This window comes from Molossus molossus, unplaced genomic scaffold (assembly GCF_014108415.1).
Source record: "Molossus molossus isolate mMolMol1 unplaced genomic scaffold, mMolMol1.p scaffold_m16_p_10, whole genome shotgun sequence".
NCBI classification, from domain to species: domain Eukaryota; kingdom Metazoa; phylum Chordata; class Mammalia; order Chiroptera; family Molossidae; genus Molossus; species Molossus molossus.
The window spans coordinates 100,662,023-100,680,181 of record NW_023425345.1 but is presented as its reverse complement, the minus strand read 5'-3'; the positions used below and the strand labels follow the sequence as shown (position 1 = coordinate 100,680,181).

At 44.9% G+C, this 18,159-nt stretch overlaps 1 protein-coding gene across 1 annotated transcript in view; it reads right to left on the bottom strand.

The window, feature by feature from the left end:
• Positions 1-17,943, bottom strand: part of FLT1 (fms related receptor tyrosine kinase 1) — a 176,573-nt gene extending 158,630 nt beyond the window's left edge. The window contains exon 1 of the mRNA XM_036251787.1: positions 17,839-17,943. Coding sequence (XP_036107680.1) covers positions 17,839-17,902 — 64 coding nt within the window. The 5' untranslated portion in view covers positions 17,903-17,943. The remainder of the gene's footprint in view (positions 1-17,838) is intronic.
• Positions 17,944-18,159: the final 216 nt, after the last annotated feature.

Sequence of the window (18,159 nt, the reverse complement as noted above, 5' to 3'; positions counted from 1 at the left end):
CAAAAGTAGGTTTACAATTGTTTGTATAGAAAATTATACAATAATTCATAAATAATAATACAAGAATAAACTCTGTTTTGCCCCAACTGTACATTTGACTTGTAGAAAGTTGCTAATTTCAGGGATTTTCTATTCTTCCTCGACATGTTTACATTATGTTAAACTCACTATTTTACCACACGGGCCCACAAAGAGAATTCATTGGTTTCTTGCTTCAGAGGTTTTGCTATTGTAAGTGATCCCCAAATCATTAAATTTGGAAGATGAAATGTCTGGTCTCCATGTCTTAACAGAAAATTTAAAGTTGTCATTTATATGAGTGAAATCATATGATACTTGTCTTTCTCTGACTGGCTAATTTCACTTAGCATAATGCTCTCCATATCCACCCATGCTGTCTCAAAGGGTAAAATGTTCTTTCTGTTTATGGCAGAGTAGTATTCCATTGTGTATATGTACCACAGCGTTTTTATCCATTCACCTACTGATGGACACTTGGGCTGTTTCCAAATCTTGGCTACTGTAAATAATGCTGTAATGAACCTAGGGGTGCATGCATTCTTTTGAATTCATGTTTTGGGTTTCTTCAGATAAATTCCAGAAGTGGAATCTCTGGTGTGTATGTGGGGGGGAGATTGGGGATGCTGGTGGAGGATTAAGCAAAAAAGAAAAGAGGAGAGAGAGAGAACTCATGGACAGCAGTGTGGTGATTATGGGGTGCGGGAGCTGGAAGAGGGAATAGAGGGGATAATGGTGACGGAAAAAATAGAATAAAAATAGATGAATGGAAAAAATAAATAAAAAAAATACAGTAGTCATTTATATAGCATTTATGTCTTAAATTCAAGGGTTAAAAAAAGTGAAAAACTTATTTTAAATGTTTAATTTCCGCAGCTAGCATTGCCATTCCCCTACTGCTATGTCTGTTCGAACAGTTCTGCAGGGTTTGTTTCAAAGCTGGTTCGCACACACAGTTTAACTGGGGTCTGTGCCACGCACGGCTTCTCCGCCACGAGCCGCTGCTGCGTCCCCGGCAGTCAGAGCGGGGGCCCAAGTCATTCCAGCCAGGCGTGGGCTACCGACCTTACTCATTGTTCCTTAAACTTGATAAAAGTGATTGAAAAGAAGAAATTCTGTGTGGTTGCAGATGTTTACCATTCCTGCTGTCACTGTTCTCGAGGGGGCACGCCTTCAGTACTCTTCTCTGAGCTTTTCACTTGACACTGGCTTGTTGGAGGGTCACAGTTTAACAGGGCACGTTCATTTATCATCAGGTCTGTCACCAGGCTACCCTCAGGAGCCTACCCTCCCCGTGACCTGTACCCATGCACAGCTCCTTTTCATGTGACATCAGAGTTAATTAAGGTCAGTCAGTGAGAAATCTCCTGCCGGCCAAGGAGTTACCTTTTCCCCAAAAATGCTCTCCCCCTACACCGCTGTTCTTTTATTGAACAGGCTCACAACCCGTCTCCACAGAGCGGCCTTACATGTCACTTCAGTTTACCACACGATGTCACGGACGTTATCTGAGCCGCCTGGAGCAGGGGTCAAGATCTGGTTGACAGTGCATGAGACATAGCTCGGAGAGTTTTCAGGAGAGAAGGCTGGTAGACCTTCATCTGGTCACAAAAGGGAGATGAACAGAACAAATGGTCTTTGTACCTAAAAATGCCGAGAGGACAGTTTCAGCTTAGTCAGGGCTTGGGCACGTCTCCGTTTCTAGCGACAGCAGGAAATGCACTGCATTTGAAGCATATACCCAATGGCCTATGTTCTTATCTGAGGTCACCGTTCAGAGGGCTGTGGGGAGGCTGGGCCTGATATCATCTCGTGTAGATTGGTTCATATTCACCAGTAGCAGTATGCTCTTTATTGTTCATGTTGATTTCAGGCCAGTTTTAACTTTCAGGTTATGAACAGCAGGAAAAGAGCTTGCTCAGGAGAGGTGCCATTTCAATGAACACGTGCAATACATGCAAGACTAAATACGTAGCACTTGGCCCAGTGGGAGTAACAGGTTTTTGTTGTTAGTCTTTCTTCATGCATCCTCTTTAGCATCATAGCATTATAAAACCATTCACATCATCAGTGACAGAGTGCTTACCGTTTAAAGATCATTTGACAGAGGCACATTAGGGATAGTAGGATGATTAATAAAATGCCTGAACTTACACAAGTATTCATTTGGAAGCATCATACTGTATGTATGCAACCCACAACTTGAAATAGAAAGTTGTCTTCACTCTAATGGCACTGGGATTGCAGGTTGGTCTATCACCCAGCATTTCATCAATTACTCTGTGTCCACTGGTGTTCAGTGTTCAGGTTCTAGGTGTTCATGGAGATGGTGACAGCAAGTCTCTGAATGTCATGGACATGGTATTTGCACGGGCCCCTATGGGTTCCCTTAGGAAGGAAAGTGTCAATGAAGACCTGGGAAATATTTTATCAACTCAATATGGAAGCTTGCCATGTAGTGGTTAAAGCACATGAACTAGAATCGGAACTTCTAAATGTTAGTTTAGCCGCTGCCTACAACCTGTCATGTAACACAGATAACCTTCAGATTCACACAGTTCTTTCTGGGGAAAAGAAAAATCATGGAGCTATATACTGTGATGCTATTAATTAACCAGAGAAAAATGCATCGTGCTAAAGTTTTAATTTTGAATCCAAGATAATGACTTCAAACTTTGCATAACAAAGTGAAGAAGAAAGGCTAGCACGCAGGCGGGGGGCAAGCATGCACCCCGACAGTGGGGCTATTCACGCAAGAAAAAGCCGAAAACATTATTATAGCTAACTCAATGCTTGCTCTATTCTTTTCACATATACATCCACTTTATAATCTATCACAAATAATGAGAAAATACCATTTGCTTTGCATATAAAAATAGGGGAGAAATAAAAGGAGATTGGAAGGCTGAGTGCGATAACTTTCCGACATTAATTTTAAGCTTACTTGACAGTTTATAAAGTCCTAACTATATAGAAAACATTTTTCGGGAGCACTTCAAACTGTCTATAAAGGTGGTGCTTTATAAATTCACTCACCAAGGGGAAAGTTGAGATAGCTCTGTCTTTATAACCAATAATATACACAAACCCCCTGGCCCTTGAGATTTAAATGGCCAAGAGTGTGCAATACAGGAACTCATCACAGGGAAACTGAATTTTTTAAAGCTACGTTAGCATACCTTCTAGGGCTCATCAAACACTATCCTTGACGTTGTGTTTCTACGGTCAAAATCTGTTTTCTTCTAAATTCAATATTTGAAACATAATTGCTTTTCACTGGGCATATTTTGGAGACTAAATCTGCCTAGACAATGGGATGGGCATGTTAACTTCCTTTTAAAAAAAAAATTCTAGGTTCCTTCAGCTTTCATATAATTTGGTAATTTTACACAGTAAATATTTGTAATTCCTATTCCTTGAGATTTTACAAACTTTAAAAAAATCTCGTCTCAGATGGAAGTAATGTTAGACAAGTTTTGCTGACAGTCATGGTTCTGGAAGGGAAAGTGACCTATTAAAAGCTGCGTGCTTCCACCTTACAAAAGAAAAATCTACTGAACGTCTTTCACTCATTTCAGTACGTGATATGAAGGCCTTCCTGCCAAACACCCACAGGAGATTTTAGTCATTTTCACCCCAAACCTGGAGAACATTGTTTTTAATTCTTGGGACATTTTTACTCATACACGTTCATTACTCTATCTAGAAATTTATTTCTAGAATTAGTCTTTTTGATAGCATCCAAGGTACCACATCTCTGATGAAAAACAAACCAAAACACCAATTTCTGTCACCAGCTGGTCATCAGGAGGACAAGACCAGAACAGGTAAGCAGAAGTTACCTAGAGCCAGAAGGAAGACGTCTTGGAGAGGTAGGAAGACGTCTAATACCAGAGCTGCCCCCACAAACTTAAACTACCCAACCCCAGAGAGAGACCATGACTCTAGGAATCTGGGAGCTCCTGCTTCATCTGTTACATTCCCTATGACCCCTTCCTCTCGCTTCCTCACCTTTTTTATTTCTCCATCTTTAGCCTCAGTATTTATTCTCTCATTTAGTATTTTAAACATATACTAAGAGAAGCATATAATAAGAAGAAAAGATTGCTTTCTTTAAGTTTCTAACTTAGGCTGAATAATAGATAAACAAGTACATAGACATATGCAATTTCTTGTTTATAAACTCCTTTTTATAGAATACAACATTACATCATACGTGTACGTTATCACAGGGCAGTACCAGCGGTGGAGGTGGCTAACTCAGCCCAGGGTGTGAGCACCTTCCCTCAGAAGAATGATGCTGAAGGTAAGGCCCGAGGAATGAGCACGTGTGTGTGTGTTAAAGAAAACACCAGTGAGCCTTTCTCTCTCCCATAATGACTTCCACATGTTCAAACTCACTGAAGCTCATCTTCACTTTGCAAACAGTTGTTACCAACTGCCTTTCACAGTCTCTGGCTTCTACAACCCCGCTTTTCTTGACCTCACTGCTGAGACCAGAAAGGCCTATTGTCATATATATATATATATATATATATACACACACATACATACATACCTGACTTCACTTGCCACTAGGAAAACAAGCCACAAGTGAGCATTTGCTAGAATATACGCCCAGGTCACATTGCGCTTTTTGAAATTGCGGAAGAGGCTTGGGATGGAGACGCAGCAGTGAGGGCCTTAAAAGTAAACAATGGCCTGTGATACATTAGCTAGGACTTGACTTGTCCTCCCTTTTCACTCCTCTTCCTGGCCCACACCATGGATGATCCAGAGCTGAGAGGAAATAGTTTCCGACCCAAATGTCCTTGTCCAAGATGGAAACACAATGCGACAACAGCAACATTACCTAATACCTTGGGCTGTATTGGTGGTGTGTCTAGTAAAGTTCCCCATAAACTGTTCCTGTTCTGTGCGGTTTGGAAACCTTGACCGGCTAAGAGTATCCCAGCAGGAGGATTCATTGAAGGAAATGTCTCCTGGGAACCATTTCTCTTGTGGCTGGGCAGCTTAGATCCTCAGTCTAAATCCCGAGTCTAGATTCAGTTCAGGAGAACATGGCAAGCTCAACCAGGGATAAGAAAGGGGTCGATGGAACCAGAGGGTGGCCCAAATGGAATGAACAGAACATTTCAGATGTGTGGGGGGATTACTGCCAGCACTTAGACATATGTCTGCAAACCTCCTCCACCTACACACACACTCACACACAGCCTAGAAGGAGAACGAACGGGGAACCATGACTCCTTCCAAGGCCTCTGTGACCCAGTGGAATGGTTAGGACACAGTTGCAGTCAGTTCAACCAGTGTTTATTGAGTAACTACTATGTATCATGCACGGTACTGGATTCATAGCTGGAAGATGGATCAGAAACAAGCTCTTTGTCCTGAAGGACTTTCAGCCCTGGGCAGCCTCTTAGTACACGAGTCATTTAGAAATCTATTAGGTGAAACCCAATCGATTATCTAGGTCGATAATAGAGATCACCTCAAAACCGTGTATGCCTTGTATTTAAAGGGAATGTTCTAGAGTACAGGGAGTCACAACGCCTTTGCTAACACAAGTGATGTATTTCAGTAAATTTCACAGTTAATGTCACAAAGTAAGACACTCAGTGGTAAACATAGAACCATAAATAAAACCATGTTTCTCTCTTGAAATACAGTATAAGGTGGTAAATGATTGATAATTGCTTAAGCACCTTTTAAGTGAATGTTAAAAGGTTCTAAAATAAAAGAGTCTTCTATTCCTACCTGAACTCACACTGGAAATCGGACATACACCTAGAATGATGATTGCTTATGAAACTGGCATCAGGAGAATTATATTTGATATGATCCACAATTTCCCTCACGAAATCATACCAGAAAAGACAGCACTCCAAAACATTGAAAGAAAATACACTTCTTATAAGAAATTTCTCCCCAGGTCTGTACTTCCAGGGAGGCACTGCCATGCCATCTGGCTGGACTGTGAAGCCCATTAAAATGAAGAAACAACAACTTTCTTTCTGCATTTTAGAATTTTACTACTCCTAAAAAGAGATATATCTGGATCTAGAATCACTGAATTTAGTCTCCAGTCTAAAAAGGCTCAAGTGAAATAGACATTGTTGAAAATTAGCATCCATGGTAATTTCCTGAATGCTAAAGGAGCAAACACTTTGCAGAGGTTACTTTCCACTGAGGGGTTGGAGGACAGGGATGGGGCGGGGGTAGTAGAACCACTTTTGGTCTGTGCATCAACAATTTGTCAGATGACCCCTTATGCTCAAGAAGTTATGGGTACTCAGCCCATTTAGGGAAATAAAAGGGAATAATAACAATTCAATAATAAATAGGAGAAGTACTCAATCCCCATGGTTTTTTGTTTTGTCTTGTTTTATTCCCCCTCTAGTTATAGCAGAATTCCCTATGGAGAAGATTTCAAAGCTAGACACATTTCCAAATAACAACAGAGAACAAAAAAATCCAACCCAGCAGTTGACATTAAGTGGAAAAGAGAGTTAAACAGTGTTTTTCAAAAAGAAAACAATACCATTAATCATAGTCCAAATGCTGTACCAGGGTTTACATGGCCTTTTAAAACTGTTTGTGTGCAACCCCTCTAATAGATCCCTGCCTTTCCATCTGTTTACATATAGTTTTGGTGTCTCTAATGCCAACTTAGAAAAAGAAAACAAACATAAAAATCAAACAGTATGTATCTCCTTATCATTTTCATCCAAGGCGTATATCCATCTGATTACTCTCCACTGCTCCCTTGGAACAAACAATTCAGAAACAAAAACAAAACACAAACAAACAAATAAGTATTCAATAGGTGACGAGATAGACTTTTTCTGACTGGGCTCAATGTAGCCATACTTTGGTATGGAAAAGCGTTCCTCTCCAAGTAGTAGATCAAGAAAGAAGAAAATGCTTTTTTCTCTGGACTTCTTGCAGGCTTGAATACCGGAAAGGAATAAGCTAAGGAAGAGCAAGAGACCTGAAGAGCAACAACAGGCAAGACATGTTTCCATCTGGACAACAGAAGGGCTGCCAATCAAACAGGAAGTCAGGTGTGGCCGTGCCGTGGCCGTGCCGTGGCCGTGGCCGTCCCAGGCAGAAAGCAAGGCCTCCGGGAAAGCACTCTGGAGGTTGTCTTCTCAGACACAACAGCTTGTTATTCTAAACCCTGAAAACCAAAGTGGTTTTCTTTAATTCCTAGATTTTAACATTCAAGATATGTTGGGTAAATGTCACCGGAAAGGACATTTATTTTATTTTTTTAATAATCCTCACCTGAGGATATGTTTATTGAGTTTAGAGAGAGAGGGAGGGAGGGAGAGAGAGAATCATCAGGTGCCTCCCGAATGTGCTCCAATAGGGAATCCAACCCTCAACCTTGGTGTGTGCCCTGGCCAGAATCGAACCTGCAACCTTTTGGTGCATAGGAGGATGCTCCAACCCACCAAGCCACCCAGTCAAGGCAAAGGGCATTTATTTTAAAATTGGAAATGCCTAGGTTCCAATCCTAGTCTGGTCACTCCATAAGGGTGTGGCCCTTATCAAATCACCAAGTTTCCCTTGGCCTCCAGGTTTCAGTAGGAGGCGAGGGTGGGGGTGGGGAGCAAAGTTAAAAGTGAGCATGTTCAGGAGATGCTGGATCCGTGCATCCCTCCGCCTCCCCCTGCGGTCACCCCGCCCCAAATCCAGGTAGCGTTTGCCTTCAGGGTCAAACACACACCAGGGTCCTTCTCTGTGTTCCAGTTTCACTGAGAAAAAGCTCCACGTCTTTGAGGTTTCTGGGATCTAAAAGGTGCACAGAGAAGTAGACACTGGACTCCTGGACGCGATCCGACAGGGGCAGCCCAGCTTTCGCAGAGGACCTGCGGGGTGAGGCCTTCTCCAGAATCAAAGTGCTGGCTGGCCTCATCGTCTTTCTGCTCTAGTTGAAAGCCACTTACAGGAAAGCTGCTTAGAATCATTTACAATTATGTTCTTACTGCCTTTGGAGATCCCTATCTGACTTACATTTATGGGATGGTCCTTGAATACCCAGTAAGAAAGCCCATTCTAGCTCAATGGAGACTCACGGTGTCTGCCACGCGCAGAGGGGACTCTCCCAAGGCCACTGTGAGCTGGAGGAGCGGAGCTGCTCACGTGCTTCGGAGACGGCAGAACTCCAAGGGCAGCACGGTTGGAAAGAGGGAAGGACCAGTACCCTCTCCTCCACGCTCCTCTCCTTCCCCCCTTTCCTCTGGGGCTGGAAGGCGGGGTGAGAGCAGGGGGGTTGGAGTCTGACCCGATGAGGCGGAAATAATCCCAGCCTTACTTTCCACTTCTGGGATCGTAGGAAAAATATTTCACTGACCTCAGCCTCAGTTCCTTCAGACTGAAGAGCACTGTTGCTGCCTCTTGGGATTGGGTAAGATAACAACTGTAAATCAAAGTACCTGAGAATCCACAGGGGTTAGTGTCCTCTCTTCTCTCTCCCACAAAGCATACACCTCACCGCATCCTCCAGAAGAAGGTGCTCAACTAGCGATCCTATGCTAGAAGCCCCCAAAAGCTGCAGAGCTGTCTGCACAACAAATCTGAGGGCCAGCTGTCTTCTCCTGATGGTGCCAGGGTCTCCATAAGAGGCTCGCAGCCCCACCCTGGCATGTAGCCTCATCAAAAGATGTCTGAAGAGGATGCTCATTGGGCCAGCGGTCTCACGCATGGGTTCTGTACAGAGGGCCAAGGCATTATTCACTATTATTTTCTTGGCCGAACGGAACAGTGGTGTGGTGTGGTGGTTTGGGAAATGCAGCCACAATACTGTACATCAAGAGAGGAGCCTGTTTCCCCAGCCCTTAGCTCCGGCTTAGGGCCGACCAAGTGGCAGAAGGCGTGAGTTTCAAAGCCCAGGCCTCAAAAGGCCATGCAGCTCCCACCAGCGCCCGGACTGCCCCTGCCTCCACGAAGGGAAGCCAGGACCAGACTCCTGAATGGCACAAGACTGCACGCAGAGCGAGGCCCGGTGCCAGCCGGCATCAAGGTCCCAGTTGAATGCCAGCTGACTATAGCTGCATGAGTGACTCAGGTGAGAATTGCAGAAAAACCATCCAGCTGAGCCCAGTCTAAATTTCTAGCCCACAGACTCATGAGACAGAATGAATTCTTCTTTTTGGCTACTGAGTTTGGTGGGGCGCAGGTTGCTGGGTTGCGATAAGTGACAGACCAATGCAAACGTGACAGGCCTGCAGAAGCAGCGACTCCGAGGTGCGCAATGCACACGCCCTTTCTGTATTTAAGAGCAGACGTGGCCACGTGGGGCACACACAGCATGAGGCCTCGAAGCCTTGTAGTTACCCCAGATGCTCTCAGGGAAGGAGCAGCAGCTTGAACACTCAGTGTTTCCCTAAAGGGCCCCAGCACCGTGGTTCTGCACAGGGGGAGGCCAGCTCTGTTTCCGACCAGACAGTGACTTTTCTCACCAAGGTGGACAGACTGTGGCACATCACAAAAGCCCGCAGAACTATACACTCCAACAGGTAGAATTTAGCCACTCGAGTGGGGAAAACTGATTCCACCAAAGGAAACAGGGATACAGAGGCTCAGAGAGGCAAAACATCATGAGGCTTCAAAGGGCCCTGTGCTGGGGGGGGAGGCAGGGCTGGGCCAAGGCACTGGGTGCCTGAGGCAGGTCAATAGACAGCACCTTTCAGAAGGACTCTATAGACGTTTCCCAGTGTTCATAAAGAGGGAGGGAGGACTCTACAGACGTTTCCCAGTGTTCATAAAGAGGGAGGGCGGAATGCTCTGTGGTGTAAGGCACAGAAGGAGGACTATTGTCTCGACCAGCAATTCAGCTCTGGCTCCTCATTCACGTACCCCACTGGGCAGTACAGCCCCTTTCCTCGGAAGGCAGTCCCACCACGTCTACGGTGGCCCGCCCCAGCCTTCAACCTCCTGCTCCTTCTGCACACCACTGACACACCCTCTTCCTGGCATGAACTCTCGTGAATACAGTTTATTCCACCTTGTTACAGATCTAGTGATGACTCAGAGCCTCTTGCAGATTGGCACAGGGCAGGCATCTCGAAGGTGGCCTCTGAAACCAGCCCTCAGGTGGGGACTCTCCAAGTGCAGTCAGCGTCACTTGGGAGTTGTTAGAAATGCTCATTCTTGGCCCCAGCCCAGCCCCGCTGATTCAGAAACTCTGGGATGAGCCCGACGCTCTAGTGTAGCAGAGCTCTCCCGGTAATTCAGATGTCTGATAAAACAGGAATGTCTTAACCTCAGTCACCCACTGGAATCACCGGGAGCTTTAAAATTCTGATGTCTGGGTCCAGCTTGACCAAGTGTGATTAAATTGGTCAGGAACGCAGCAAGGCAAGAAGATCTATTTTAAAAAACAAAAAGCAAAAGCAAAACTCTCCAGACAATGCTCATGTAGGGACAAGGCAGGAGACCATGACCCTAGAGAGAAACAAAGGGTTTCATAGAGCTTAATGGGCACACTAATTACTAATCAGGGTTTTTTAAAGGTGGCCTTGAGTTTAAATGGTTTCATATTTTAATATAATGAAAGCCAAGGCTTTTCCTTTATACAAGATTCACTTCAGTCCTCTTTTAACAGAAGAATTTGATCATTGTTTTACCTTGGCGTGTGTAGACCACATGATGGGTGTCTTGAAAGGAAATCTATTCACCCTCCACCCATTAAATAGAAGGACTGAAGACTAGGCTGAGGAAAATTCCTGTAAGCTCTGTGATAATCTGTGAAGAGATAAAAGCATTTGCCAAGATTTGCAATAATGTGATGAGGAAGAATGCAAGGGAAAACCATATTGAATTTCAAGCCAGTAAGAAGCACAAAAAGTGTGTTATCAGCTACAGCACAGCACCATGAGATAGTGCAGCCTCCTTGACAACAAAGATTCTGGAGAAGGAGACATCTTGCCTGATTTCTACCACCGCGGAATTTTGTTTCGAAAGCAAACGCCTTATAAAACTTTTATTTATGGTCTTGGCCGGTTTGGCTCAGCGGTTAGAGCACCGGCCTGCAGTCCAGAGAGACCCGGGTTCGGTTCCTGCTAAGGGCACGTACCTCGGTTGCAGTTTGTCCCCAGCCCTGGTTGGGTTGTGTGGGTGGCAGCCACTCGATGTGTCCCTTTCATGTTGATGTTTCTCTCTCTCTTTCCCTCCCACTCTATCGGAACAAAATAAGGAAAAATGTCCTCTGGTGAGAATAAAAAAACAAACCAAAAAATACCCACTTTTATTTATGGTTAAACCCTATCTAATTCCATTCTTACTATTTTCCACAAGTCCAATTTTCTTAGACCATGATCTTGTACCCAGGATTTGGCTAACCATGGTATTTTCAAGACCACACCTCTGTTTACTTTGATTACAGGTCCAAGGTAAGTCGCAGATTTTGTAAAAAGAGTCGTGAAGTAGGGCACAGGTGCCCTAGCAGAAGATAGGGCACAAGAACAGTGTGGGAGCTGGAAGGGGCTCCTGGTTGACCCAGGACTAGTACCGTGGTCACACAGGTCAAAGGTCATCAAAAGATATTGGGGGAAAGGATTTAGACCCTGACATCAGAGCCACAAATCCCTTACTGAAATTAGTGCTTCTCAATTTAAAAAAATTATTGAATTTATTGGGGTGACATTGGGTAATAAAATTACATAGGTTTCAGGTGTACAATTCTATAATGCATCATCTGTATACCACACTGTGTTTTCACCAACCAGTCAAGTCTCCTTCTGTCACCATGTATTTGACCCCTTTGACCCTTTGCTACCTCCCTACCCCTCTTTCCCTCTGATAACCACTGTACTGTTGGCTGTGTCTCTGAGTTTCTGTTTGTTTTTCGTGTTTGTTCATTTGTTGCTTTCAGTTTTATATCCCACACATAAGGGAAATCATATGGCTCTTAACTTTTTCCATTGACTTATTTTACTTGGCACTATATTCTCAAGATCCATCCGTGTTGTTGCAAATGGCAGTATTTCATTTTTTCTTAAGGCTGGGTACTATTTCCTTGTATATATGGACCACATCTTCTTTATCCAATCATCTATCAAAGGACACGAAGGTTGTTCCCATGTCTTGGCCAAGAGCTTCTCAATTTTTAATGTGCAAACAAAACATCTGAGAACTTTATTAAAATATAGGCTCTGATTCAATTCAGTTCTCAGCAGATGTTGGACCATGGACCACACTTTGAGAAGCATGTTTTGGAGTATGTAGTGGACACTGAAAAGTGTGGGGCTGGGGATGGGAGCTGGAGACGGGAGGCACCGACCTGGGCCCCAACCACGGGATTCAGATTTTTCAGATCTATGTCTCACATCTACCTATGAGATGATCCTGCCAGGAACCTGTGTGCATGAACGGTTGGGAGGAATCCATCCTAAGGAAAGAGAAAATCGGGCAGACTAGCCTGGTCAGGTGGCTTGATGTCAAAGGCTACTATTGAAGCAGAGCACTGGGGCTGAGTGTGGCCAGGTCTCTGTTCTTCAGGTTTGCATCACAGCTTAGCACCCAAGGACTCAGGGTTATGCTTCGACAAGTAAGTCAAAGCATAAAATCTGAGAGCACTGTTATCTCTAAACTGTGGGTGAGACATTGCAGATTAAAGCTGAGTGCTTGGCAGCTCACCAAGGGAGGCTAAGACAGAACTTCTGCACAGACTGAAACCTGGCTTTGGGGGCTCAGAAGCCCCAGCGATGCATCGTGACACAACAGGAGGTCGGTATCTCAGAGAGCTGAATGAAGCTCATAGCTGATTTCCTACATTTTAGTCACTCACTGCAGAGCATAAACATCATCTACTAAGAACAGTCCCTCTAAAGACTTTACTGTAACTCAAATGGACAGGCAGGAGCACATCCATATATTGGAATAAATTCGTATCTGGACCTGAGAAGATTTCTTCTTTGAAATGATAGTGTGGCTACATCATCTTTTCATTCACTCACTCATTCATTCATTCATTCCAAGAAAACCTCCATGCCAGGCATCAAACTAGGGGTCGGGGATCTAAGGACAGCTAAGACGTGGTCTTTTCTCCTCAAAGGGTAAGGTCATAGCCACATGAAGAGAATACTAACAGCGCCAGGCGGGAACTGGAAGAGGAGCACATAGAGGGGCTACATATAGGAGGGTCCATGCAGGAGTGGGAGGGACCATTCACTGTGTCTGGGGCTCTCAGGAGGCACTCCCAGCAATGGTTTCTGAGTAGATTTTGAAGGCAGGGGAGGAGGATGTGCACAGGGAAAAAAGGCTCCGGTAGACTAACAGCGTGAACATGGGGCAATGAGCGTGCAAGGCCCATCTGAAAAGGGTGAGTTAATTCCTTTAACTGGGCTAGAGCACCGCCCACAGGAACATTAATTTTCTCACCACGCCCCTCAGTGTACGACCCAGCAGCCATAATTCAGATATTCTTAATCCAAACCCCTAGGGGCTCTAAGAAAATAGATGAAAATTCCATATTAAGAAATGATGTCAGAGTTTAAAAAGAAATGTTAGCACTGTAATAATGTCATTCAACAAATATTTGAATACCTCTACTCTGCCTGGGGTAGAAGAAACACAAAAATGAAGAAAAATGTTATCTGTAGTATGAACACTGGGTTCTGTTCCTGTGTCCGCCACTAGCCAGCTGTTGACCTTGAAAAAGAATCACTAAACTGCTCTGGGGCTATTTTCTCATCTCTGGCGTGGGTAGACTCCATCCATGAGGTTCTCCCTCATTCTCCCAATGGATGCGTTTAATGGAACAAGATCAAATCCCTCAAAAACATCAAGGAGAGGAGCAGTAATCAAAAATGGTTTCACCAAGACTGATGGGAAATCCCCAGGAGTTCTTGACATCCCCCCACATCCGCCCCAGCAGCAATGCAGGAAATCTAGTCCACTATCTCCAGCAGACTCAATGGAACCATTTCCTTAATGAAACCCCCCTCCCTGCAGTCCCAGATGCTAAGCCAGAAGCTTTCCTTTCAAGCCCTCCCTCAATTACCCCATTCCTCCCATTTCCTTCCTCTCCCTCAGTCTGGTATAAAATCCAGTAGTTTAATCAGCAGCATGCACTTTCCACGCACCCAAGCGTGTGAGGAACCACCGGTAATCCTGAAAAGCATGTGGGAGGGGACCTCGTCATTCCAAACCAGCTCACCAGTATGCTAAGGCCAATGGGACAAAACGGATTCTTTTGTTCTAGTAAATTGGTTAAGCCCAGATGCAACAGATGCTTCTAATGCTTTGGACCATTCCTAATAATATATTTTAACTTAAAAAAAAAAAAAAAAAAGGCTGGGTGCTATTTCAAATGTCCTTTCTCCCCTATCCACGATGACAAATACTCACAATTATGAGATGTCCTTGATATCCAACAAACTCTTGACCCAACTGAACCAAGGACCTAACACCAGCAAGCTCTGTATTTCATACCCAAGTGCCAAGAGAGCTTCCTTCACTTGCTTTCCATGCTTAAGCCCGTTCGCGTACATATCTCAACTTAAAGCGCCACAGAAGGCTGCCCTGCTATTGGTTCTTGCTTTGCAGAACTTGCCAGGGCACAGTAAATACCAGCCATAACTTTGCAACACACTATTTTTAACTTCTATATTCTATGCATTCAAAGTAGATTTAGAATATCTCAATAGTTTTTGGTAAGGAGAATAAAGTGATTACTTGGTTTGTTCTAAAAAAAAAAAAATCACATAAAATACAGGTTTAGTATCCTCATTGAAATCTAAAGTTCTTTTAGAACAAAGTGAGCATTAATAATAAAAAGAAATATATGGGTTTAAAATGACTGGCATTATTAGAAGAGATGATATAACTAGAATTACACATTCTGCTTTAAAAAGAAAAAGAAAAAAAAAGCCCAAGATGGTTACTACTTGGGCATACTGTAATAGCTTAGCTCTTGCAACCCACTAAAGACCAGTTAACTGGTTGGTCAGGTGCATTCCACTAGTGAAAAAGAAAATACAGTGTGATTACTAATAGCAGGGGGAACCTCATTCTTTCAGCCTCAGTTCTGGCATTGCAGGGTTCACTCTCTATTCTATATGCAAATGTAGGTAAGGGAAGGAGAAAAAGAGACACCATGTTCAGCCTATTTCTAATTTTAGAGTTGGGAAAGGGTCTTAGAAATAATCAATATTCTAACTTCTGAATTTTGCATATGAAAGTAAAAAGCCATTTAGGTTTCACTAGAAAAGAAACTGGATAGCTTTTCATAGAATGTTCAGCAGGAAAAGGAAACTTCAAATAATAATAAACAACTAAGGTAAAAATATTGAGAAACTAGAGTAGGTGACTACCCTACAGTTCTCCTGCAACATGATCCATCAGTTGGAAAACTAAGTGGATTGCCAAAGGTGCTATAAATAATTAACGTTTTCAATATGCAATTCAGAAAAACACAATCGAAAAGGCATGGCTTGGGAAAACAACAAAAATTGTTACGTAAAATTAGCTTTATTATGAGATTTATTGCATTCAATTTAGAAAAGGGTATTATTTTTATGTACATTTTGATTTAACTTTGCTATTAATGTAGACTTCCCTCGCAAAATTTTTAAGTGAAGCATTTCCAGTTAGTTACAGCAAATTGTAGGTGTTAGCTGCTCAAAAACTCAAGAAAAATCGGGCCAGAAAAAAGGGTCTGTTCCTCAAGGGTGTGGTGATTTAAAAGTAAGAAAAGGCGACTTTGTGTGGAGTAGAGGACTGGTATCCCTTTTAGAGGAAGACACCGCAATACAGAGGATTTGAAAGTATCTGAATTATTGGCATCTTTTTATGTCTTAGGAAATTTGGAAGGAGGTAAATAGACTCTTTGGAGGGTAAGGCGTTATCTTTCTGAATTACTGACCCTCTGGTTATTTTTTCCCTCAGGGCACATCGGCACATCGCTCACACACAATAATAAGCCCTGATGAATACACAAAGGATATGTAACAACTGAAGGCGAGCAGACCGGGCTCATGGTGGGTGCAAGTAGACTCCTGATAAATCCTCCGGGCAGAAACTTGGGCCCCTTCTGGACCCTCTCCTGGAGCTGCAGCCCCTCAGCTGTTTGAATGTCCTGATTTGGTTTAGAAAGCATGTAGCACTGATTCGCTGAGAGATGTCTGTTGGCCAGTCAGAGAAGCCTGTGGTCTGGGAAGGCAGACTTCGAAATTACAAACCCCAATAGCTGACAGAGTTCAGAGTTCCTTAAACCGGCAGGTAAAGAGGTTCTCACCTTGCCAGTATTTTGTCTTGCTTTCTTCCTATAACACATATGTAAATTTTTTTTAAAAATCACAGAGTTCCAAGATTTCTGCCTCGTTTTAAGTAAAATAATATCTAAGAGGATCTCCCATTTCTGACAACCTTCCACAGATCTAAGTGGCCCCTAATTACAAAAAGAACTATACTTCACTCGTCAACCGCAGATTTGAAACAAAAATAAAGATATATCTGTGAGAAGAAGAAAATTTAATAAAACATATTTTCTTTCTTCCATTTTTGGATTCACAGTAATTCACCTTTACATAATAGGCAGATAGACTTCAGCAAGTTATTTATATACTCTTAGCAATTGTTTCAAAATAAGTGACTCTTCAAAACGAAAAATGCATTTTTGAGTAAGAACAGCAATATTTCATTTCAACAGTTATTTTAGCAACTATTTCCAATTTACAGCGCGCTTGCCTCTCGCGTTAATGGTTTCACCAATCTAATTGAAACTATTACTTGTTATTTAGAAACTGCCGGTCTAATTAGTCTTCCCACTGAGAAGGAATATTTAACTGTTACAGCCTTTGGGGGTGAACAAGAATTTTTTTTTTTTTAAATATACTCAACTGTACTGAATTCCTTCCCTGAATCATTGTAGTAACTTCTTTTATGTTACAGTCTTTTGTCCGGCGGGGCTGAACCAAGGGCTTGGCCACTCGGCCCGCCGGGCAGGGCAGAGATGCGAGCGGAGCCCGTAAATCCCCTCGGGCTTTGACGCCTCACTGGGGGGGTCTCCACCCTAAACCTGGTTTGACTTCCTGGCCCGGATGGTTCGGCCACTATTTCTCTAACACCCGGCAAAAGGGTGGGTAGCAACAATTGTTCAAATCGCATCTTTTGGTCCAAATCGTCCGCCCTTTCTTCCCTCGGAATTTAAAGGCCAGGCTTGCATTCCAAAACTTAACGGTATTTGGGTTCTGGACTGTCCCCGTCGGAGACCTAGGCTGGACCGGTGGAAAGGGCCCCACCCGAGGAATGGACCCTTCTGGAACATTCCGTGGACAGTCGGGCTCGGGGGATTGAAGGATACGAGCTCTTGCCACCTCCGGGGATCTGTCTGCTCCCGGACCCCTCCAGGTGGATTCTCTTCCTTCCCTTTCGAGGTGCGACGTCGTGGCCAATGCCCAACATCGCCACGGTCGGGCTTCAGCCCAGCCCCCGGCGGCCCCGCCGGCGTTCCGGGAGCCGGGCGCAGGGCTCCGGAGGACCCCTTGGACCGGCCTCCTGGGAACAGGTCTGAGGGTCAGGCAGATCCCAGCGAGCAGCGCTCCCCGAGCCCGGAGCGAGGCAGAGGGTCAGCGACTCCAGCCGCCGAGGGGAAGCCTCTGTGCCACCAGGGCGGCGATGCCCGCGGGCCCCTCCGGCTGCTCGCTGAGGCGCGCGCCCCGACCGCCCCGCGAAGGAGAAAGGCGTCACGACCCCAGGCGTGCACGGTGAGACTCGCGTCCCAGGTTCCCGCCGAGGCTCGCCTCGCAGCGTGTCCCCGGCCCCTAGAGTGTGCCCGTGCCTCCCCATCGCTGCCCGGCCGCGCCTGACCTGTGAGCAGCAGACCGCTGAGCAGCGCGCACAGCAGGACCCCGGCGTCCCAGCAGCAGACCATGGTGAGCGCGACGCGGCCTGCTCGCCTGGTCCCCGCGCTCCCGGCGGGCGACGGACCCAGCCGCCCGGGCTTGTCTTCTTGCTCGCCGCCGCCGCCGACCCCGCGCTCCGGCCCTGCGCCCCGAGCGCCCCTCTCTGCGGCTCCAGGCAGGGAGACAGCCACTTGTCTGGTAATCCTCGCAGCCCAGCGTCCGTGGCCGCTGCGCTCCAGTCCCGGAGCCCGCTCCGAGCTGCCGCCGCCGGTGAGAGCCGCGAGGT